At 37.2% G+C, this 22,971-nt stretch overlaps 4 protein-coding genes across 4 annotated transcripts in view; 3 read left to right on the top strand and 1 right to left on the bottom strand.

Annotated features, from left to right (window-relative positions):
- Window positions 1-6,790: 6,790 nt before the first annotated feature.
- LOC101313155 (ras-related protein RABF1-like) lies at window positions 6,791-9,921 on the top strand. The gene is made up of 8 exons (XM_004307314.1): window positions 6,791-7,110; window positions 7,333-7,409; window positions 8,029-8,112; window positions 8,264-8,358; window positions 8,487-8,592; window positions 9,176-9,265; window positions 9,368-9,454; window positions 9,562-9,921. Exons 1-8 carry the CDS (start codon window positions 7,086-7,088, stop codon window positions 9,622-9,624), a joined length of 627 nt encoding a protein of 208 aa, XP_004307362.1. The 5' UTR covers window positions 6,791-7,085; the 3' UTR covers window positions 9,625-9,921.
- Window positions 9,922-10,802: 881 nt separating this feature from the next.
- On the top strand, window positions 10,803-11,189 carry LOC101315103 (SKP1-like protein 14-like). Its single transcript, XM_004308723.1, has one exon. The coding sequence runs from the start codon at window positions 10,803-10,805 to the stop codon at window positions 11,187-11,189; it is 387 nt and encodes a 128-aa protein (XP_004308771.1).
- Window positions 11,190-13,968: 2,779 nt separating this feature from the next.
- Window positions 13,969-17,684, top strand: LOC101312865 (U-box domain-containing protein 14-like). The gene is made up of 4 exons (XM_004307313.1): window positions 13,969-14,601; window positions 15,634-15,750; window positions 15,881-16,294; window positions 16,382-17,684. Exons 1-4 carry the CDS (start codon window positions 14,320-14,322, stop codon window positions 17,450-17,452), a joined length of 1,884 nt encoding a protein of 627 aa, XP_004307361.1. The 5' UTR covers window positions 13,969-14,319; the 3' UTR covers window positions 17,453-17,684.
- A 183-nt stretch (window positions 17,685-17,867) lies between these two features.
- LOC101312575 (vacuolar protein sorting-associated protein 33 homolog) overlaps window positions 17,868-22,971 on the bottom strand; it is a 6,925-nt gene continuing 1,821 nt past the window's right edge. Inside the window, exons 9-22 of the mRNA XM_004307312.1 lie at window positions 22,787-22,843; window positions 22,381-22,475; window positions 22,152-22,203; window positions 21,948-22,004; window positions 21,749-21,811; window positions 21,568-21,674; window positions 20,901-21,023; window positions 20,721-20,802; window positions 20,544-20,614; window positions 20,094-20,174; window positions 19,307-19,364; window positions 19,120-19,181; window positions 18,694-18,787; window positions 17,868-18,492 (exon numbers count right to left, since the gene is read on the bottom strand). Of these exons, the coding sequence (XP_004307360.1) occupies window positions 18,397-18,492; window positions 18,694-18,787; window positions 19,120-19,181; window positions 19,307-19,364; window positions 20,094-20,174; window positions 20,544-20,614; window positions 20,721-20,802; window positions 20,901-21,023; window positions 21,568-21,674; window positions 21,749-21,811; window positions 21,948-22,004; window positions 22,152-22,203; window positions 22,381-22,475; window positions 22,787-22,843 (1,098 nt within the window). The 3' untranslated portion in view covers window positions 17,868-18,396. The remainder of the gene's footprint in view (window positions 18,493-18,693; window positions 18,788-19,119; window positions 19,182-19,306; window positions 19,365-20,093; window positions 20,175-20,543; window positions 20,615-20,720; window positions 20,803-20,900; window positions 21,024-21,567; window positions 21,675-21,748; window positions 21,812-21,947; window positions 22,005-22,151; window positions 22,204-22,380; window positions 22,476-22,786; window positions 22,844-22,971) is intronic.

Genomic DNA, 22,971 nt, shown 5'->3' with positions numbered 1-22,971 from the left:
ATTTGACATATTTATCGGTTATCTATATATAGTTTTGTCATTGATATTTGTTTAATACGAAAGATCTTTGAATTTCTCACGGATGAGATTCATCTAAGTATGTCTGTAATTCTTGTTCATATATAGTAATCAATCTAGAACAAATCAAATCATGGAACAAGCTTAAGTAGTTGATCATGACTCGTGACATATATATGAATCACTAGCTTGTGAAGACAAAATTAGTCCTCATTATTGAAGAGCATTATTAAGTCTAATCCAATTCAAGTTCATGCACGTAGCTTTGCCTTAATATGTATGTGTAGACAAAAACATTAATATTAAGATCAAATCTAATTCCCAGTCGAACCCCAATCCGTGCATTGATCTGACATTCACATTCTTATAGTCTCATACGCATTTTATTCCAAAGTGACGCATATAATTAGAACCGTGATCGATTGTATATCAGGAAAATCATATATGTTTTCCACTATATTATTCCCTTTACATACTTTTAGTTTTTTTGGTCTGAATTCCCTTTACATACTTTGAATTGCAACCTTTATGATGTGTTCCTTTCGATATTCTAAATAGGTAGAGGCAGATGGTCCAACTAGTTATAAGCAACATGTCAGCACACAATTAGGGCCACGTACACTACATGCCATCAAGTTTCTCTGTTAATATTCGAAAGGATACTGCAGGTGAGAGTGCAAAAGCTACGAAAATGGAGTACTCTCCAAACTGATCACTAGGGTTTCGAAGTTATTTTACCAAATGTTTTCGATGGCAGCTTTGGTTTCTTTTGTAGATTGATCAATTAGTAGCTTACTAGCTTACAATACCAACTTGATGTTGTATTACAAACGACTATAATGTTAGCTAGTGATCGAATGAACGAGACTGTAATATGGTAACATTTTTTTTATTGTAATTGCATTGATGGAGGTTGATTTAACTTTTTGAAGACAATGAAAAACAGATTTACTGATAAAAATCAAACTGACGAATGAGGTCAAACACTCAAACTTAAGGGATTCGAATACCCTCTCAATTATAGTAGCTGATGTAACACTGCTTAATCATTAGAAGGACTAAATTCCCAAAAGAAGAAACTCAACTACAATATCTTAATTAAATAGAAGATAATTGGTAATCGATAACCTTTTCTATGTTGAAGATATATATTATTGATCAGAAGAACAACGAACTCTAGTAATAGTCTAATTAAAGATTTATTTTAATTTTATACTTACCTGTATATGGACGACTTAATTATGATCGTGCTCCTAATTGGATGATACTCATGATACCCCGGCCATCTCGGTCAATATATATCTCTAGGGTTGGTGTCTATTTTGTAATCCAACCAAATAAAAAGCTGAAAGAAAAATCCATTTAATTTAGAAAATAAAACAACACTATGCGCATATGACAACCTCGTTATTCTCTAACTACTACCCTAATGACATCAACCAAACTAATAATACTAACAAATTCAATAATTTCCGATTAAAAAATTGGTGTACCCGTGTGCAAGAGTGGAGGACAGCTTTAGCTTATTAACCAAATTACCTTCGAATCCTCCATGGAGTATACACAGAGACTACAATAGGACGCATAGACTGTCTTTTCAGCCAAGGAGAGTAGGAGACCCTATCTATAAAGGTCATATCCTTCCACCAATCCCTTAGCCAATTCAATCTTATATAAGCCTCATTAAGCTAGCTAGCCACTCGCCTCCTCACCTGATCAGTCTTTCATCACTAAACAAAGAAGCGTCTCTATCTCATTCTCTCTCAACTGTGAGAGTGAGACAAAGTTTCAAGCGCCGTATTTATAACCGGAGGAAGAAGAAGAAGCAATTGCTGTGTATAGCTATGAAGCAAGAAGACCAAAGCAACTGCAGCAGCAGAAACTTCTGCAGTAAGCACGTGCGAGCCCCGTGCAGGTCGTTTGGGCGGAGATGCAGTATGCTGGTGAAGGAGCAAAGGGCAAGGTTCTACATACTCCGGCGATGCATCACCATGTTACTGTGCTGGCGTGAGTGTGGTGATCCATGATCGAGTACTAGATAGTTCATCATCACTTGATGAATACCAGTGTATATATGTGTGTACATGTAGAGGAAGTTTTGAAGTACAACTCTCTCTCTCTCTCTCTCTCTCTCTCTCTCTCTCTCTCTCTCTCTCTGAAGCAAGTTACAATTTTGTTGAATCTTTATATTATCAATATATTACAACTAATTACATGTAAAGAATAATTAATCAAGTCACAATTTTCTCTCGATGTAGATAAAAATCTTGAAATAGTCCTGTATTCTCATCACTTGATTAATTGATTCCGGAGTTCTTTTTGCTCCGGGATAGTCAGATATATTCCGGCGGGGACTTATAGAGATTTCTGGTTATAATAGATCGAGGATACCTAATTATTCTTTCACTCTTTCCACACTCAACTAATGCTCTAGAGACTTTCCACTTTTCACTTCCGGTTCTGGAAATCACATCCCTAATTAAGCTTGCTGCAATTTAATTATCATTTATGTTATGTATGAGATATATGCTTTTCAATTAGTGAGATGACCAACTTAACTTTCCTTTTGTATCTCAAGGAGACTTGCAATTATCACCTAGATATAGTATTCGGTATTCCTACCACAAAAGTGATTACTAATCTCTATATATATAAGTCTTTTCATGATTCATTGGCCTAATATAATATTAGTAGTTGCTAATCACCTCCATCAATAAGTGAGCAATTAATCCGAATTCGAAAATGATATGACGGCTCTGATGCGTCCGAAATTTGTTGATGATTTTAAGTTAAAAATGGACTAATGGGTTTTCTAAAAAAGTCTTGATTACCTCCATCTATAAGATCATGACGTTGTTCTTCCGGTTCTTTTTGACAATGCAGTAAAAACCTTTTACTACAAATCTTATGAACTTTCTCAGTTGGAAAGCTTAAGATTTTCTTGACAAGTAATAATAAAGAATATAGAAACGCATGCAAACCGACAGCAAGATACGGTATGATCGACTTGATTCGTTTTTCCCTCGTGCGGCCCTTATTCTTTCACTTTTTCACTCTCCCTCTGTCTGTGCCCTACTCTACTTTTACTGTTAACAGCAATGTCCACCTCAGTTTTCCAATTACTAAACCAAACAGCCCCCATTTGAGATCAAATAGAACAGATTCTTCCCTTTTTGGTAGTTGGCTGATGTAGTCTGATCATTCTTACTCGACTAGATACAACTCACTTAATTAGACATTTCACCGGACATTTTATTTCGCAACACATGCATATTCGATACCATGACTCATATCGAAAGCTATGTGTTTTCAAGGTTTTGGAAATGCCGTAAGGCAGGAGCATCTTACATATGTTTCATGTTCGTGTTCAACTGTTCATGTTAGGGTTCGCACTGGATTATCATATACAGCATCATCATCTTCCAACTAAGGGAAAAGATATGATGACCAGAAACTGGAAGAATAATTAAAGCAGGGGGATGAGATTTCCATGGAAGTAGGACCTGAGTAAATGCATAACACGTGCAAGATTGAAAGTAAAGTAAGGGCCTGAATGCAGCAGCAGCGAGTCACATCAATCACTGGAAGGCATCAACCGGCTGCAGTGGAATCTGTTCAATCATAATGATTTTACTGAATTCAAGCCGCTCGATCTTCTTCTTCTTCTTCTTCTTCTTCTTCATTTGGGAATGGACTGTCAAATGCAGCTTTTGCCTTTTCCTTGTTAACGCAATCTATCTGTCATTTATTTCTTCACCAAATTGTTCACCCTGTAACAGAAGCTTTGATGACATGTGGATCGATGTAGTAAAATTCTACCACAAGCTCCTCAGAAGTTTAGGTTTATTTGTATGGTCACAACTTGGCCGTCCTCTTCCACAGATTGAGGCTGTGGGATTATGAGGTCATTTCCACCTTACCCTCTTTAGTTCTCGACCCACCCTAAGGTTGTAGGTGTAGCTCAACTTGACATTTGTTTCTGTGGTATGGGCAACAAATAGTGAAGTTGTTATCAGCCCTATACTCCAAGGGGTGGTATAAGTTATTATCAGCCCTCAATCAGTGAAGTTGGGAAATTTGTAAGGGGTTAGGTGTCGGTCACTAGCAACAACTAATATCGGTTTTGAAATCAAACCAAAGCCTACATAATACAAAGACTACGTTTGAATGAATGCATGTGGAGCCTGCATGGTGCATGATACACAGTTTTACTGATCAGAAGGTAAAGGACCCATTTGCTTTCGGTCTTCGATGAGGTTGTTCCCCTCAAAATGGGTTACCCTCATCAGCAAACCCAAAATCTCCCGAAGACGATATAAATGTTACTTCTCCTACCTATACCAAAATTTCGAATGACTTGCATGATCTTAGAACTCATTTCACACTCTATAGGTGAATTGGTGGTTCCCAGTTGATGTTAGGAGTGAGGAGATTTGGGATGCGACTGATGAGAAATAGAAAGAGCTGAAAGTTTAAATTCAGAACTATGTGAAGGTCATTTTTAAATTCAGAACAAACCATGTGTATATATATACACGTATTAGTGAGATTTCACAAACACACATAATTTGATGTATGAAATTAAATTCATAACTGTCAACTATTTTATCTTTCTCATTGCATCAAATTAAAACTATGGTAGGTCGTGTTCTATCTATTATTAGAACCGGAGACAAAAAGCGTGAATTTCGCTCTATGCATTCATAATATCTAATAATGACTAAAGATTATAGTTTAGACATGATAGATAATGTCTACATAAATGATTTGACAACCATCCTACCACATCAGGATTACAGCTATTGTGAAATTTCCGAGGGAATGTCCCTAGCTAGAAGATGTACTAATCGAGTCGGGCAACATGCCAAATTAGAGTTCTTGAGTGTAAAGCGACAATTATAAGCGACATCAAATTTGACATTATTTTTTAGTTATTAGATTATAAAACTTTTAAGGGTCTAGATCAATTGTAAATATGATGTCAACATATAAATAATTGATGTGACAAGTGACGTGTCATTGCCTATTTTTATACAAATCAAATCAAAATAAAAGAAGAAAACTTAGATTTCAAATCTAAAAATTAAAATCTAATTTTACAATAAAAAATAAGATTCACGAAGCAAAGGAAACAAAAGAAGACGATGTTGCTGAAAGAAGAGAAGACGATGTTGCTGTAAATATTTCTATGAATCTGCAACTCCAATTATAACAAAGCTTATTCAGTATCTCTGAGACTTTGACCTCGATCTCTTAATTTAATTAATTATTTTTGTGTGGATTAGTTATTTTTCAAGTTAGCAATCAAAGCGTTAGGTGGAATAGATGCTTGTGGGTTTGTTATGTTCAAGGCTTTCAGAAATTTGTGGTTGGAATCAGGTTCAAGCAAGGTACAGAAAACCAGAATATAATTTATGGGTTTTTGTTATATTCTGGACATAAATATCTTTTTTTTTTTTCCTTTGCGTCTTGTATCTTATCTTTTTATATTGTAAAATTAGATTTGGTTTGCTTTCTTCTTTTCTTTTGATTTAATTTGTATAAAAATATGTAGTGTCACGTCACTTGCCACATCAAATTTACAATTGATCTAGACCCTTGAATGTTTTATAATCTAATGGCTAAGAAATAGTGTCAAAATTTGTGTCAAATTTGATGTCCATTGAACCAGACCCTAACTATATAAGTATGTTTAAGAGTTTACTAGCACCTAATTAGTATCCTTCTATAAGATTTTGACAAGAATTGGAAACAAAAGAGGAACTAAATAGAGACTCAACTAAATACTCATCAACAAACGTAATGAAAATGAAATATGAACTATAGATTTAGAAATTAATGTTCTAGTATAGTATTGTACTCCATCCATTATTATTATTATTATTGTTGAGAAGTGGTTCGGTACATCAACACTACAGTTTAAGGATTGGAATGTTAAGCTGGCTAGGAGGCTAGCTAGGAATAATTAGGATGAAAGCAAAATGTCCTTCATTTGCTTGTAAAATCAATGATACTAGCCAAGGAAGGACCCCAATTATTTCAGTTCAGGTGGGATTGTCCCCTAGCAAGTTGCTAGCTTAGTCTAAATCTGAAGCTCCAAATATCACCCAGTTGGAATGTCCTGCTAGCTAGTCCAAATCCAATGGGATTCACATTATACATGATTGCATTCCATATGCTTTCCACTACCATACATCTTACGGCAAGGTAGGACCTTTTGTAGTGAGAATTACCTCTTTAAATCATAAATCAACATCATATTATCAGTTTTACCTATAACTAACATCATCTAACAAACTTTACAAGTTTACATATATAAAAGTTTGAACATCAAAAAATTTTTTTTTTTCTTCACGCCAAGTTTATGTTTGGCGTCCGAGTTGTGGTGATATCCAACTCTACTTATGAATTAAAATCGTGTATTCGACGGGATTTAATATCATGCTAGCGGGCACATTTGCGAGTAGTTCTTTGCATAGGTTCTTTGCATTTGCGAGTTGTACACTTGTACCATCTCGAAGCTTGAAACAAGAAGAACAAGAAAAGAAACAAATTGGTCACATCCAAACTTGAATATCGGCTCTCAGTATCTTGTAAAGTGACAACCAAATAAACTAGTCTGCAAGACAAGACATCAAGTGTAACTTACAAGAAACACAAAAATAATCGCACGCCTAAGAATCCAAATCCGAAAGAGACACCAACATAGCACCAACTCCAAGCCCAATCCAAGATCCTTGACCACCCACAAAGAGTTGGGCCAGTTCCATGACCTTAAACATCACTCTTAATTTGTTCCAAAGAATCAAACATGGTGATACACATCATACAACACTACAATATTGTCAATATACGAAGGTCTTCGAAGAGAAGAAGTTGCAGGTTGTACCAGCCATTAACGACCTAGAACTTTTACCTCCAAAATCTCTAACAACCCAAACAGCACCTTCCCTCTTCTCCGTATAAGCTCTAGACCCTTACACACACCTTACCTATAGTTACAGTTGTGGTGTATATCTACACACACAGGCACACAGTATTGTAAAACACAGGGTCTCAGCTCACAAATGGGTTGCTCCTCCTCCCTTCCAGGTAAATTTGGATCCTTTAGAGCTTACCCTTCTTGGTTTTGTCTGTTTTAATCTGATCACTCTCAAGTTTTCTTCTGGGTCTGTGTGATTGGATCGATTTCTTTGATTTCTGAGCTGAATTGACAGAGAGTGAGGTTGATTGGTTCGATTAGGTTGTGGGTGTTTGAGTGTTTGATTCGAAAGTGTGGTTATTTTGGATGAATTTGTATTTGATTGATTGCAGACAGAGGTTCTGGGCGGTTGGTTGGGCCGAATGGGGAAAATGGTGGAGCTGCAGACGCCAAGAATCTGCGCGTTAAGGTAATTTCTAGGCCCTATTTATGAAACTTAGTGTGATTGTTTCTGAGTCGAAAGTTATGAACTTTGAGTTGTGTTCATTCTGCTGATAGCTGTTAAGTTAGTGTGGGTGTGGAAAGGTGCAAACTCGAAGATTATAGTTTGACAGTTATACAATGTAGACATGTAGTAGTGTGTTTTGCAATGCTACTAGTTTTCTGTATAAACCGATACATTAGACAATTGAATCCGGGAAAACATAGGATTAGAGACTATTGGTGAGATATATGGTTAACTCTATCTGATTGGATCAAACAATCGTGGCAGTAGGCAGTGGTGAAGATATTTGCATGCTTTTATTGTAGATGTTTAGTGGAGCAAATGAATACATTGGAGAACATTATACTGAGATGCATTTAATGGCCTTGTTTGTTTTTTTCCCTATATATCCTTCACACTTCTGCATTGAAGTAAGAAAAGGAAGTGGACTTTTTGTCAAAGATTGGTAAAAGTTTAATGTGAGTTGAAGCATAGGAGAAGCGCCTATATTTATCCTTGCATTTTTTATTCCTACTTTGCTAAGAAAGCAGGGGGAGGCAGTTCTTTAAAATTCTACTAACTTCTCATTCTTGTCACTCTTCAGCTAGTTTTGCTGGGTGATTCTGGTGTTGGTAAGAGCTGTATAGTTCTTCGTTTTGTTCGTGGTCAGTTTGATCCCACATCCAAGGTAAGGCACTTTTCTTTTGCTGCAACATATTTAACTTGAGTTCCAAGTGTTTTGTCAAAATTTTTGGTCCATGTTGCTCCATGTTTTTGGACTTGAGAAAGCCTCTATCTTTAATAGCCATAGAATTCATGTATGATTTACATAATTTCAGGTGACTGTTGGAGCCTCATTCTTGTCACAGACGATAGCTTTGCAAGATTCTACAACAGTCAAATTTGAGATATGGGACACTGCTGGCCAAGAAAGGTATTATTTGCAATGTATTTCATCAGGTGTTTTTGTTCATCAACCTCCCCCCTCCTTACTCATGCTTAGATACTTTTCTTCTAATGCACTCCTTTCACTGAAAAATACTAATGTTGTATCCTATTCAGGTATGCTGCATTGGCCCCCCTTTATTATCGAGGCGCTGCAGTGGCAGTCATTGTATATGATATAACAAGCCCGGACTCTTTCAACAAAGCACAGTATTGGGTCAAGGTATCTTTTGTACAAGTCACGTAACAGTCTGTTATTGTCTTTTCTCCCCCTTTCTCTATATAGGTACCTTTGGTTCCTTTTTCCTTATTAGAATATATCTACATGTTCTGGGTTCCACATTTTAGCATGCCAAAGCTAATCGAACTGTCTAATAATCTTAGGCTACAAAAAGGTTTCGTTGACGCTTATTGTGTGGACTTTTATGTGGGCTATTGTAGCATTGCTGAGAATTGAGATAAGGAATTTAGCCACTTGATCAATGTAGGAATTCTTCTTATGTAACTTAATGTAAGCGAAAATTTGAGTTGGTTGACTGAGCAGCTCTGAGGCAGATTGTTGTTGATGCTCATTATCTTCAATTTCTGAAAGACGAGCACTTAAACTATATATCAATGAACATCATTAGCAATTTAAGCACAATCAAATGTGCTAATTTTCCTTGATAATATGCTTTGGCAGATGGATTCTTTACACAGTTGCAATTTTTGTGAACAATAGTTGTATCATGTGGTGGTGTTAATAACTGCTTTTCCGTTGGTGGAAAATTTGCTTTTTTCAATTCATAAACATTGTCTCTCCGCAGGAGCTGCAAAAACATGGGACCCCTGATATTGTCTTGGCCTTGGTTGGTAACAAAGCTGATCTTCATGAGAAACGTGAAGTTTCTGTTCAAGTGAGCTCAATACCACTTAATCCTATTCATCTTCTTTCCGTCGATTAGAAAATAGTTTCATCTTATAACTAAAATAACACACATGTATTGTATTTTCTTTAGGACGGCATGGACTATGCAGAAAAGAATGGGATGTTCTTCATTGAGACATCTGCAAAGACAGCAGATAATATTAATCAGCTGTTTGAGGTAAACCTTATTACATTTACCGTTATCATGTATTATTTATTTTATAATGTAGTCCATATATCTAATCTGATATATAAGAGGCAAATCTGATACTTTGGATTTGGCAGGAAATTGCGAAGCGTCTACCCCGTCCAGCTTTATCATCATCCTCATCATCACAAAACCCGTGAAGCTGAGTACTTTGAAAAACTGTTGGTGTTTAGTTACTGTTATTTCAAAATTTGTGTATATTGTGAAATACCGAAAGTCTGTAGCTTTTAATTTGTTGGAACGTTAACATCATAATTTGCACGAATGAATGACCTGGGCACCATAGTATAGCTTTCATCTTTTAGGGGTGTAAGTTAACCACTTAACCTGGTGTCCCTTTGGACACAAATACTATCATTTTAGGGGTGTAAGTTTCTATACATGGTTGTTCTGTAGTGCATATACATTACATAGACATAGCGATCAAACATTTACCGATATGGTGATCACCTCCAATTTACATTTATTCAACGCATTGTTCCTTCATCACAAGAAACATGAGAGGTAGAAAATAGAAAACTCTATCCAGTCAGCTAGCTAATTCATGTGGAGTTGTGTGATTATATCTTACTGTGACTCTAGATAATGCTGCTGCATACTCATGGACTGGTAGGCTATAGGTTTAGGCACATCACATATACAGTTAAACCATTAGGGTAGTTGATAGTTGATACCATACTGAAGATGAAGCTCAGTGTTCATTAATTTTTGCTGCTGAAATTTGAATTGGAAGGAAGACAAATGGGAGCAACCATCGTCCATCACATATGCGAATTTTCTATAAATTAATGCCAGCAGATGTTTTCATTTTATGCAAGCATCGGGAAGGAGGCAAGTGAGTTGTGCAAAAGTGCCAAGAGAAAAGTTCTTCTACACCAAAATATATATGATGATGTTTTAGCGAGGAAAAATAATAACATTTTTCTCGAATGAGAGCTGTGATTATTTTTAGGGTTTGTATTTATTTATTTATTTATTTTTTTGAGAAGGGTCCTCAATTATATGTTTGTGCATGCAGCGTGCCTATCTCAGTTGGCAATTTGGCATTGTGTTTGACCTCATGGACTAAGCACGCGCTTGAGTTGGATTTCCATATTAAGATTTGAGTTCTTTGCCAACAAGAAAAGAAAAGAGCACAAAAGGAATATAGTCCTATTCCAATTAGAGTTAGCAAACTTGCGCAAGCATATCGGTATCTACATATATATTTCACCCCAACTGTTCTTCTTCTATTCCAATTAGACTGTTCTACCATAGCCCCATTAATCTGTTCAGTTGTCTCTTTGCCTTCACAGTCACTCCTACTTCGATCAACACCATGTCAAAGGTCGTGAGATTCCAGAGCTCGAACAAAGAAGTATTAGAAGCAGCCGAGTGCATGGTAACTATGTCCAAAACCATTCAGACAATGCTGAATAGGTTCCAAGAAGACCAGGTGATCATGCTTCCACTAGAGCAGGTGGATTCCAAAACCCTAACCATGGTAAGAGAATGGTGTGAGAATCACGTCACGAAGAGTACCCAAAAACAGTACCAATTTGTGGAGGGGCTCGATGTTGACGTTCTCTTGCTTCTCCTCAAAACTGCAAACTATCTCAACATCAAGGAGTTGGGAGATGATATGCGCGAAGCGATCGCGGAGAGGGCTCGTAGGAAAGCACTTGAAGAGATCGATCCGAGAATTCTCCATACTCGGGTGTTTTGAAAGGATGAAAACCACATCATTATTGTGTCATTCACTTTTCGAATCTTGTTTTTCTTATAGTATGTGTCTTTCTTATTGATTTCTATAAATTTTATGTTGTTTACTCGGTGTTTATGATCTTTTTATATACATAATGTGATTGTTACAAAATGACTAGCTACATGCATTTGATGAGGTATGCACGTTACACTAAACCCTAAATCCCAAAATACACCTGCTTCAAGTGTTTTGGCCACACCTGGGTACGCAAAGTCTCTTTGTGTTTTGGCCACACCTGGGTACGCAAAGTCTCTTTTAGTTGTTACAGGCGTGCCACCGCGCAGACGCGGAATGTAGTGGTTGTAGTAACGGGGTGCGTTTAGCCTTCTGCTTCTAATCAAACGACTGAGGATGGAGAGAGCACCAACTCCACCGCAGGGTTCTTCAGATTTGCCTTGCGTATCAGGTAAGGACTTACAATAGTCCGCCTGAGCATCACAATATCGATACTCGATGCAAAGTCGAGCAGAGCATCAACTGGAAAGGAAAGGAAAAAGGACAAAGCTCCGGGGAGCGAAGGGAAATGAAAGCAAAGCTCCGGGGAGCCTGTAAAAGAAAAGGGCTAAGGCGTGATGCTTTAGCGTCGAGGGTTCAATTGTGTCAATTGTGTTGAAAGTTGTATTGTATTTTTGTTGAGTTGTTGAGTGTGTAGAGATAATAACCTCGAACTCTTTTATATAGAATTATTTTAGGGTCACATGTATTGACCCAAAACATATCAAAAATTTGTAGAAGTCTTTAACGTTGAGATATTTTAGATAACGATGCTAGCTATCTCCCATATTGAATCAAAACATGAGTTGCTTTGATAAGGTGTCGTAGGCATACTAATCACCTCAAGAAGAGTTCGCTACGTGTGCACCTCGTGGAACATTGCATTGCTATTGGACTATTCCGCCTTCAACCATGCAACACTGATGACCAATTGGATATATATGAGAGCTTGATAATTAATAGTCCACACTCCTTCTCTCATGCGAAGTCTTCCACCTCGAATGCAAGAAGACCTCTTCGCATGCAAACCTTATCCAGCTCACATGAAACTTCAGTCCTTATGCGCGAAGGCTTCTGCACAGCTCACATGCTAGTTTGTTCGCATGCAAACTCCTAGACTCACACAAACTTTACCAACTAGCTCGCATGCTTCTGTTGGCGGGCTACCAGTACTCCAGTAGTAAACTCAATATTTCAGGCTCACCGGTGTGGATCATAAATTTAATTAATATTTACTTTAAATAATTACTATCAAGTAAAATATTAATTTGAACATAAACATCAAGAATCAAGAACTTAATAATCTTAAAACCAAGAGGAAGCACAGTAGAAATAGCCAAAAGGAATTTAGAAAACGAGTATGGTGGGCCTAATCCACGTCATGGCCGCTTATTGGTTGATTCCTCCACATCAGCCAGACTATGACACGCTGCGTTTTGTTAGGTAGCCGGCGCCAACCCTTGACTAAGCCTCCGGTGGCCTTTTATTAATTTATAGGCTAAAAAGCTTAATCAGCCGGCTCCTATATTAAGCTCAAGGTTTAATCCTCTATGATTTCCATTCCAGTAATAACAAAAATACCAATGTGGATCACTTGATTCACTTAAATGTTAAGACTATGCAGGACTGCAGATTAATCACTTTATACTGATGATTGAACAATTGAGATAAAATCAAGCGATTAAAATGCTAAAGCACATAACAGTGCTATTGAAGCTCTTAAGAATATGTCAAATCAAGGATCAAACACTCACTTGAATAAGAGGACGATTGTGTTGTACCATATGTATAGAAAAATGGTGTATGATTAGTGTTTTTTTTACAGGGTTATGTCAAAACAATTTTGTTATTTCGTGCACTATTATATAGAGAAGAGTTAGAATAGATTGAGATTTAAACTTCGATCAGTGTTATGGCTAGATTTGAATCTAAATATGAATGTTTCATATCTAAATTTTTATCAACTCGATCACTTGTGGCTATTAATCGTTGCGTAAATATGAAAATTCCATACCTAAATATGAAAGTTCCAGAACTCGACCACTTGTTTTGAAATTATTATTGTGTCTCTTTAATCTCATTGGTCCACGTGTTTTATTCTTATTTTGATTGGTGTATTTAATTACTTTTTTTTTCCACCCCGTGTTGGTCCCCATATGAATCTGAGTTATATGAATGGCCGGGTACAACACCTGGCAGTGCCACGTGGTGTTCCGGGTACAGAGAATAATTACGTTACGTTTTATTTTCTTACTCTGGTGATCGACTTGGCTTGAAAATTAGGTCGAGCCGAGAGCACCCAAGCCATTGGATTAAATTAATCCTGACCTTTGGCGGTTGTGTTGGGTAATTACCCGCGCGAAACCTGAGGACTTGGTAAAGTAACACTCGGTCCACCGAACCTCCCCTCATTAAAAGTCCAAACTACCCTTTCATTTTCTATTTCGTTACCGTCCCCATCTCCCCTTAAAGACAAAACCACAACAACATAACCAAGTCAGATTGAACCAGATTACTCTTCAAATCAAAGTAAACCTTCAAACCCAGTTGACAATGATGGTTCCTGTTACATTTTTAAATTCCAATTCTGGGTATAAAACTCCATGATTGGTTTCCTCAGCAATGGAAAAAGTCCTGGTTGGTGTCGAGGGCAACTCCGTCACAAAAGTGAGACAAGAATTTCCCCACAACTCAAACTGATCTCATCTCCACTTTTGCTTCTTCTACTTCTTGACAGTCAACGCCAAAACCCAAAGGAGGGAGTATAGTAATTTGATTCCGTGATTTTTACTCTTAAACCCATTACTTTGATTATTCTAAAGCTTTAATCTTTTTTTCATATCTGACCAATCACTCAGCGTTGTATAAAACCCAGAAGCCCACAACCAGCTTTTGATCTTAAAGCCGGAATCTTTCACCAAATTTCATAGCAGGACAACCACCCATGGCTTTTATTTTCACATTCCCGTTTTGCCCCTCTCTTGCTTAACGTTCAATCCCAGTGTTTTTACTTTGATTTCATCATCTGGGTGGTCTTGGAATCCCCTCAAACCTTGGATTTCAATCTTTGTTTGTGCAATTCGGGTCGGAATCGGAGATGGGTCAGACGGAGGACCATCCGGGGAAGATGGTGCTGAGTCAACTCGTTGACTCGGTGAAGGCGATATCCGAGTTGCCGGAGTGCAGGAACGTGTTTAGGAAGATGTATGGGAATTTTGTGAGGAGAGTGAAGCTGTTGAGTCCTTTGTTTGAGGAGTTGAGGGATAGTGATAAGCAGCTTGGGGAAGAAGAGGTTGAGGCTTTTGAGTCGCTAGGGGAGGCTTTGCATTCGGCTATGGAGCTCATCAAGTCTGTCAACCAAGGCAGCAAGCTTTATCAGGTACACACTGGTGTTTTTGGTTTTGTATATCTTTGTGTTTGTAGTTTTGAGATTAGGATTAGGAAGTAATGGCTCGTACATATGTTGCTCAGTTGCTCAAAATCCTCAAATGTTTCGAGTGATTTGAAGGATAAGTGATTTATATAACTAATTGAGTCCTTGAAAACCATCTTGTTGACAAAGAGTGGGATTGTGAGGTGGTTAAGTAATGAGATTTTCAATGTCGAAAAGAGTTAGAAATCGTTAGGAGCATGATGGAGGATACAGGTGGTTTTGATGTGATTTCATTGGCAAATGTAGATGCCAACATCCTAGGCATTGTGATGGAGTGGTGTAAGAAGCGTGGAGAGGGTGAAATACTAAAGAATAACTCAAAGAGTGGGATGCTGAATTTGTTGAGATACTTGAGTTAGATGTTCTCATTGACCTCAGGGATGCTGGATACTACCTCAACATTAAGGATTTGCTGGATCAAATGATTCTTTGCAGATACTATTAGAGAGAATACAAATGAGGAGATTTTCCAAATGCATCGCATTGAGAATGATTTGTCACTAGAGGAAGATCAGAAATATGCTAGGAATATTTTTCACTACTGTTTATTTTTTCTCAGGCCTAATTTTGGTTTGTGGAGTTCATAGTGTAAAAACATCCCTGTTTAAAGAGGCTTTTTTATTTATTTTTCTTGTTGGTTTTACTTAGACGATTTACAGAAGTTTTGTAACTTTATTCTGATCATGAAATTACAAACCTCATCTCAAACTGATTGAAAATAAAGATTGTCCAAGTAGAAAGCTCCATTCTCTGACTATCAAATTTTATGCTTCAGGCATGATTGATCTAACATTGAGCACATCCATGGAATAATATATCAACAGTGCATCTATATCTGCTTCAAACACTCATTTGTTTTGACAAAAAAAAAAACACTCATTTGTATGATACGAAAGCACATCCCACCAATGGTTTTTTTTTTGTCATGCAAACATCTTAGTTGGTATCAAGGTTGACACTGTTTTCTTTATGTCACAGGCTTTGGAAAGAGACAAGGTTATTATGAGGTTTCACCAAATGACTGTTAAAATTGAAGCAGCCTTGAGTATAATTCCTTATAAAAACTTTGATATGTCGGAGGAGGTCTGCGAACAGGTACTGTGGTTCTGCAACTATAAGAAAGAAAGATCACTATCTGTGTCAACTTCAAAATGAGTATAGTCAAATTATGGGTTATTGATTTTCTCAAGTATTAACAACACCTACTGCCCCCTTAACTTTTCAGATTGAACTAGTACATGCTCAATTTAAAAGAGCAAAGGAAAGAATGGACTCTCTCGACTCACAACTAGAGATGGATTTGGTCATAGCATTGAGAGATAAGGATCCTGATATTGCAATAATTAAGAGACTTTCGGAGAAGCTGCACCTCAGAACCATCAACGATCTGAAAAAAGAGTCACTTGCTTTCCATGAATTGGTTATAGCAAGTGGCGGAGATCTAGGAGACCAGTTTGAACAGATGCAAGCTCTTTTTAAGAAGCTAAACGACTATGTGGTGACAGAAAACCCAGAAGTTGACAACTTTGAACGTGACAAGGGCACGATCAAGCACAGATCTCCAGTTATCCCAGATGATTTCCGGTGTCCAATATCTCTAGAATTGATGAAAGATCCTGTCATTGTATCTACTGGACAGGTATAACCTGGAAGTTCATTCACAAATTACAAGTACAGCTTTCTCTATTTTACTTATTGTAGTTAACAGTTTTACTTACTTTTGCAGACATATGAAAGGTCCTGTATTCAGAAGTGGTTGGATGCTGGACACAAAACCTGTCCCAAAACACAGCAGACACTATTGCACACGGCCATAACCCCAAACTATGTTCTGAAGAGTCTGATTGCTTTGTGGTGTGAGAGCAATGGCGTTGAGCTTCCGAAAAAGCAAGGGAATAAAAGCAAGAAACCAGGATGCAGTGTTTCAGACTGTGATCGAGCTTCTATTGACTCTTTATTAGAAAAATTGGCAAGGGGCAGTTCAGACGAACAAAGAGCAGCTGCTGGAGAGCTCCGCTTGTTGGCAAAAAGGAATGCAGATAATAGAGTGTGTATTGCTGACGCAGGAGCCATCCCTCTCCTTGTTGAGCTTCTATCCTCCCCAGATCCTCGGACCCAAGAGCACGCTGTTACAGCACTCCTTAACCTTTCGATAAATGAAAGCAACAAGGGAGCAATTGTCATTGCAGGAGCTATACATGATATAGTAGAAGTTTTGAAACATGGTAGCATGGAGGCTAGAGAAAATGCAGCTGCAACCCTTTTCAGTTTGTCTGTAGTAGATGAGAACAAGGTGCAAATTGGAGCTGCTGGGGCTATCCCAGCCCTTATAAAATTGCTCTGCGAGGGGACTCCAAGAGGAAAAAAAGATGCTGCCACGGCTATATTTAATCTTTCAATCTACCAGGGAAACAAGGCCAGGGCTGTAAGGGCTGGTATTGTGACCCCACTGATGAGTTTGCTTAAGGATGCGGGAAGTGGGATGGTAGATGAAGCTCTTGCAATCCTGGCCATTTTAGCGAGCCATCAAGAAGGGAAGGTGGCAATTGCTCAAGCTGACGCAATCCCTATTTTGGTGGAAGTTATACGAACAGGTTTCCCACGCAACCGGGAGAATGCCGCTGCTGTATTATGGTCATTATGCACAGGCGATTTGCAGCAGTTGAAACTAGCAAGGGAACTTGGTGCAGAAGAAGCATTGCAGGAACTCACAGAAAATGGCACTGATAGAGCCAAGAGAAAAGCCGGAAATGTTTTGGAGCTCCTCCAACGAATCGACGATCCTGCTAGTCCATAAGTAACCAAACTTCATGTTCACTTCCTAGCACTATTTTAGGATGAAAGAATGTATAGTTTGGAGATCAACTGTGGAATGCGTAGAGAAACTATAGTCATACTTGTACTATATCAATGTGATTTAATTGGCGGTGATGTAAAAAGGGATACGTAGAACAATAGAACATTCAAGGGATTTGTATGTTGAGCATTCATGTACTTAATGTGAGAAAATCTTGATTCTTCTGCTTTTCAGCCTGGCAGTCACACCAGTAGAACTGGTCCTTTGGATTTTCCCACGGACATGTATGAAGTAGAGAGGATGGAATTATTGCTAGAGAGTTTAGCTGCAGCTCAGTGTGGCATGGTTCTTATTTCTTTGTAGACCATTTGGTGCGAGCACAACCATGTAGTATGGAATGGAGGTGAGAGTAACACCCATGATATGACAGCTTGGGCTATCAAACTCCTCTCTGATTATCATGCGGTGCAGACCAAACTAAGTAGTAAATCGAAGAGGAGAAAGATCAAGTGGTGCTTCCCTCCAAGTAGTAGACGAAAAAAAATCCCAGGTCTGATTCTGATTTCTTTAAGCTTTCGCCAAATTAGAAGATAACAACTGGATCAGCACTGCAGGGAACTACCCATCAATCAGCATGCATTTGTTAATTTGTTAATTAGTATTCATGATGAGTTTAGGGTTTATGACATTGTTCGAATGCCTTTACACAAATGGGGAATACCTTAGAGTTTGTTCACACCCAAATAAATTCTCCAAAAACGTGTGAAGACTGAAGATGGAAATTGCTCTATCTAAATAAATACGAGGAAACAGATGGAAAAGAAATTTGATCTCAGAACACCAAAAATTGCAATGGCATAATCCATAATGGATCCGAAGTCGCACCAAGAAGCTTCTATTTACCATTTCTATGAGGCAGAAAAACGTGACTAAAATGTTAAAATTTACGGGTCATCCATCTTCCCCACAAAAGTTTCGGTCAAGCTATGGCCACTGACTATTTTTGTTGTCCCAACTATCAAATCATACGCCATTCCTTCCTACAAGACCCAAATTAACACATATATCAGAATGACAAGAAGACAACAAATGAGAGCAGATATAGTAGCATGGATTCTCAGACCACAAGGCCTGAATTAATGAACAAATAAAACAGATCCTCGAATGTGCTTCAACCTACCCATTTACCAAATTGAATAAGCAAATGACATATCATAATTACTTATCTGCTTTATGATTACCTGAGAACTGAGAAATCGAAGGGCAGAAATCTCAGCAAATGTTACACCTCCGACAAAGACGACAAGTACAAGGGAGCGCCTCCCATCAGCTACCCTGGGTTATATTAAGGCACGTGATGAAGTATGAGACACTAGTACACAACTGTTACAAAACTTTGCAGTAAATAATTTTGTAAAAGCAATGCAAATGGTGGAAGATGCTTTTAGGCAGATTTGTTCACCATCATATTGAAGAAAAAAAATCTATATCACAAGCTAGACAAATTAGTATGGTTGTTTAGTACCAATGCAGCTGCAAGTGGCTTCTTATGAATCTCCAAGTTCAGAATCTGAACCAGGCATTCATGTGAAATAACCCAGGACAAGAATTCACTGGATCTCTTCAAAAATTAAATTCTAGATCTTATTGAAAAAGTTGGCACATACTTGTCTACATTGTTTGCCGCTCCCTGCAAAGTGTCAAACGATGCACTGCTTGAGAATCGACCCTGTAAAGTATGACAAGAAAAAAGACAGCTTAAATATGTAAATAAAACACAGGCACACAGAGAAAGAAAGTAATAGCAAGCAAAACAAGCAAACAAAAAAAAAATCAAGAGAGAAATGAGCCTACTCTCTTTATTTCTGAATGTGGTCCAGGTAACAGCTTCAGAATTTCTTCAATAGGACGCCTGAACCATACAAATTAACAAAAAATCATTTTGGAGCAATAAAAAACAACATTCATATGGATCAAAGCTAATGCAATATGAAAAGGAGTAAGGGGATAAACATGATGGGCCCTAAGCTGAGTATAGAAAGCCACAGGGTTTTTAACCATATTGCTCTCCTTTCTGTTCAAGCCTTCTTATACAGTTTAAAATCTATTGTGAAAACTTTACAAACAGTAAACTAAGAGAAAACCCAACATTATATCACATCTTAGTCAAAAAAAAAAAAAAAAAAAAAAAATCACATCAAGTCATCAACAATGGCAACTAACTCTAGTGAAAGATTCTGGTATAACAAAGTTCTCACTGGAATGAAGTCAACCATGTATAAATGGGTAACTCCACTTTAACAATTGTAATTTTTAGATCCGACCTAATTCTGAGAAAATTGACTGTATTATTAGAACTTTGAAGCATACTAATATGAAGATTATTATCCACTTTGCACGGATACATACGTAAAAGTTTACACTCATCACATTCAACTTGCTTAGATATGCAACATTATTGGACCCTTGTACATAATTAAACAGAACCAGACAAAAAGTTAATAAAATTTCACCGTCTTCCGTAGTTCCCCAAGAAAGAGATTACAATAAAGGGCAAAGAGTGTCAGAATAATGAGAACTGTGAAAAGAACAAACAAAACTAGCTTGCTGCATATTTTATCAGTCAACTAATTAAGCTCACCATCCAGATCGAACAGCATGCTGGACGAGGCGAATGCTAAGAGGTGCATATCCAGAAAAGGCATAGGCGATGTCATTGGGGCTGTGATGTAAGAAAATATCCACAAAAGTTTGTCAATGAAGGATAGTGAAGTCCAATAAAATACAAGCTCTTACTTTTACAGCGTTTTTGTAATAAGTTAAAAAAGGAGATGTAGATTGACTTTCAAGGTGTCAATAAGATACCAAAACTTAATGTCAAATTGATCATTTTCTGTAGCTAAGAATATCAGTCACCACAATAATGATGAGAACCCTATAATGTTGACTACCAGTCTACCATATATAAGACAATAGGTCATGAATTATAAGCTCATGTGATCACACACCATTAATATGGTACCATCCAAAAAGACACTGCTAAGCATTAAGCATTAATTTTAAAAAAAGTAGGTTCAAAGAGCACAATTACTTTGCAGTGTCAGTGTCTTCAACGACGAGTTGTAGTGCACGCTTAACTGTCAGCCAGTTGGATTTTGTCTCCTGCAGGATTCAGATGATCTATAAATGTTATTTTTTGTGTACACCAGTGACCAACTTATTCAAGTAAACTAGCAACTGCTTGTGTAAGGGTAAAACTAAAACAAACCTGCTTTTTAAACAATCCAGCTTTCTCTAGATTTTTCAGTGTAACCATATGCTCAAATCCATAACTGTGGAGTAGTTCCCTCCTAAACCAATACAAACATCATTTAACATCAAACATATAAAATCAAGGGAATTAGATTGGAATAAACAGGAATATAATACAATAACTTGCAGTTCTTGCCTCAAATAGTCAAAAGTCTTCTTAGGCAACCCAGAATTTGTGATGGAAAATAAGATGAGAAGACGTAGGACAGTTACAAGTGGCTCCTGCTTATGGATCAGTTCTTCAATGTATTCTAAGCATCTACATATATCAATTTAGCAAACTTAGGCAATACATACCACAAGCGAGAAGAAATAAATATTAAAATGAATAGGTATAACCTCAAAGCAACTAAGACGGGATTGCTAAAGATATACAGTCAATTCAGAATTACAAGCTGCTGAAACCTCAATTGAGTTTCAAGTAAGGTATAACCTACATGTTGCACAGGAGATATTACATTTAACTCTTTATTGGCTTCTTATGTACAATTCATACATGACTCCTATGAATTCAATTCAGTTTTGAGTAAGGTTACAATCTTTATCAGTATGAGAGTGTTGCTCAGGAGATACTATGTTTAACTTGTTCAGGCGCACTTCCAATAATCAAGCTTTAAGAAGGTTTTTTTGGATATAACAAAGCAGGAAAATGAAAGTTATTTGTTACACTGGAAACTAATATGGTACTGGTCACTGGTCAGTACCTATAATTACATGGCTTCTTGCCTCCTAGTCTTTAAACAGCATTTAAAAAATTGAAATGAGAAGCATAATGTTTGAATAATAGCCAAAATACAGCTTACATGTCAAAACTCTGAGCCTCAATAATTGTGTGTTCCATGTCAAGTTGTCCAAGAAAAGACGACTTTGATGTAATTGTTGTCAGGTGCTGAGCAAGATTTATGTGCCTCTAAAGAAAAGTTTCCAGCAATCAGAAATTAAACTCTCTGGATGAAGGCCAAAAGGAAATGAAATATTACTTACGGTCATTTCTGGCAACGAGTTCAGCTTTTTGACAAAATCCTTCAATTCAGAAACTGTTTGGTTCTATAAGAATTATCATATAACACATCCATTAGAATGACTAGATCAGGGCAACAATATCAGGCTAATGAACAGAAAAAATGAGTTGACACTAACATCTCAAGAGGGACAAGCGCATCAGCTAGTAACATTTACTTACAGTTGAAGTCACATCAGTGTAGTCCTGCTTCATGGATGTTGCTTTTTGACGTAGAATCTGAAATCATACTGAAGGTAGCAATTAAGAAGTTGAAATCAAATGAAGAAATAGTGCTTCTTCTTTTCTTAAAGCACTAGTTTGGAGGAACAAAAAAAAAACATATAAACAAAGAAATATTAGTTTAAACAGTGAATATAGATCAACCTGGACAACGACTTCAAAGTTGAGATCTCGTGTCTCTTTAAACAGCTTGTCACTGTAAGTAACAATACCCCAATAAGTGAACAGAAAAACTAAGGACAGTGGGGAAAAAAAAAGGAAACAATTGAAACAATACAATTCAGAATACATTTTCAGATGGTGCATGCATTTGAGACAATCAATTATAGAAGTACTAAAATGACTAAATGAGAGTATAGAATAAGTTAATCACCTTGAATTAAGTGGAACTTTCATTTTCTTTCCCTCTTGTTGGCCACCCATGATGGATGCTTCAACCTCTACAGAACCATTGTTGATATGCAAAAACTGCATTTCAACCACATCAGGGATAGCATACAACTAACTCTAACTACCGAAAACTAGTTAAATCCTTAATTTTCCATTTAACAAATAAAATTTTCATAATAAATAAGAATAAGTTATATGCTTGCACTGCTTGAAGTTCAGTTGATTACAAATCCAGGTTTAGTTAATCAAAACAGTCCTCAACTCCTGATGTCAATATTTGCTTTTAAGAAAGAAAAAAAAAAAGACATTCCAATAACTTAGGTTATTCAAAAGACTTGCACTTGTTTTTTTCTCTTTTTTGACCATGCCAATTGAACTAGGCTTCTTACCTCATCCAGAAGCCCCTCGTACGTTAACTGAGTACACATGGGAGTAACCATGTCCACCTACATCCAATGAATAGTCCAATTTAAACAAAAGCAACATAGGGTATGATTGCTTCATATTAAACACAGAGAGAGAGAGAGAGAGAGAGAGAGAGAGAGAGAGAGAGAGAGAGAGAGAGACGTACTAC

This window comes from Fragaria vesca, linkage group LG7 (assembly GCF_000184155.1).
Source record: "Fragaria vesca subsp. vesca linkage group LG7, FraVesHawaii_1.0, whole genome shotgun sequence".
Lineage (NCBI taxonomy): Eukaryota > Viridiplantae > Streptophyta > Magnoliopsida > Rosales > Rosaceae > Fragaria > Fragaria vesca.
The sequence above is the reverse complement of the archived record's forward strand: the minus strand, read 5'-3'. Positions and strand labels throughout refer to the sequence as shown.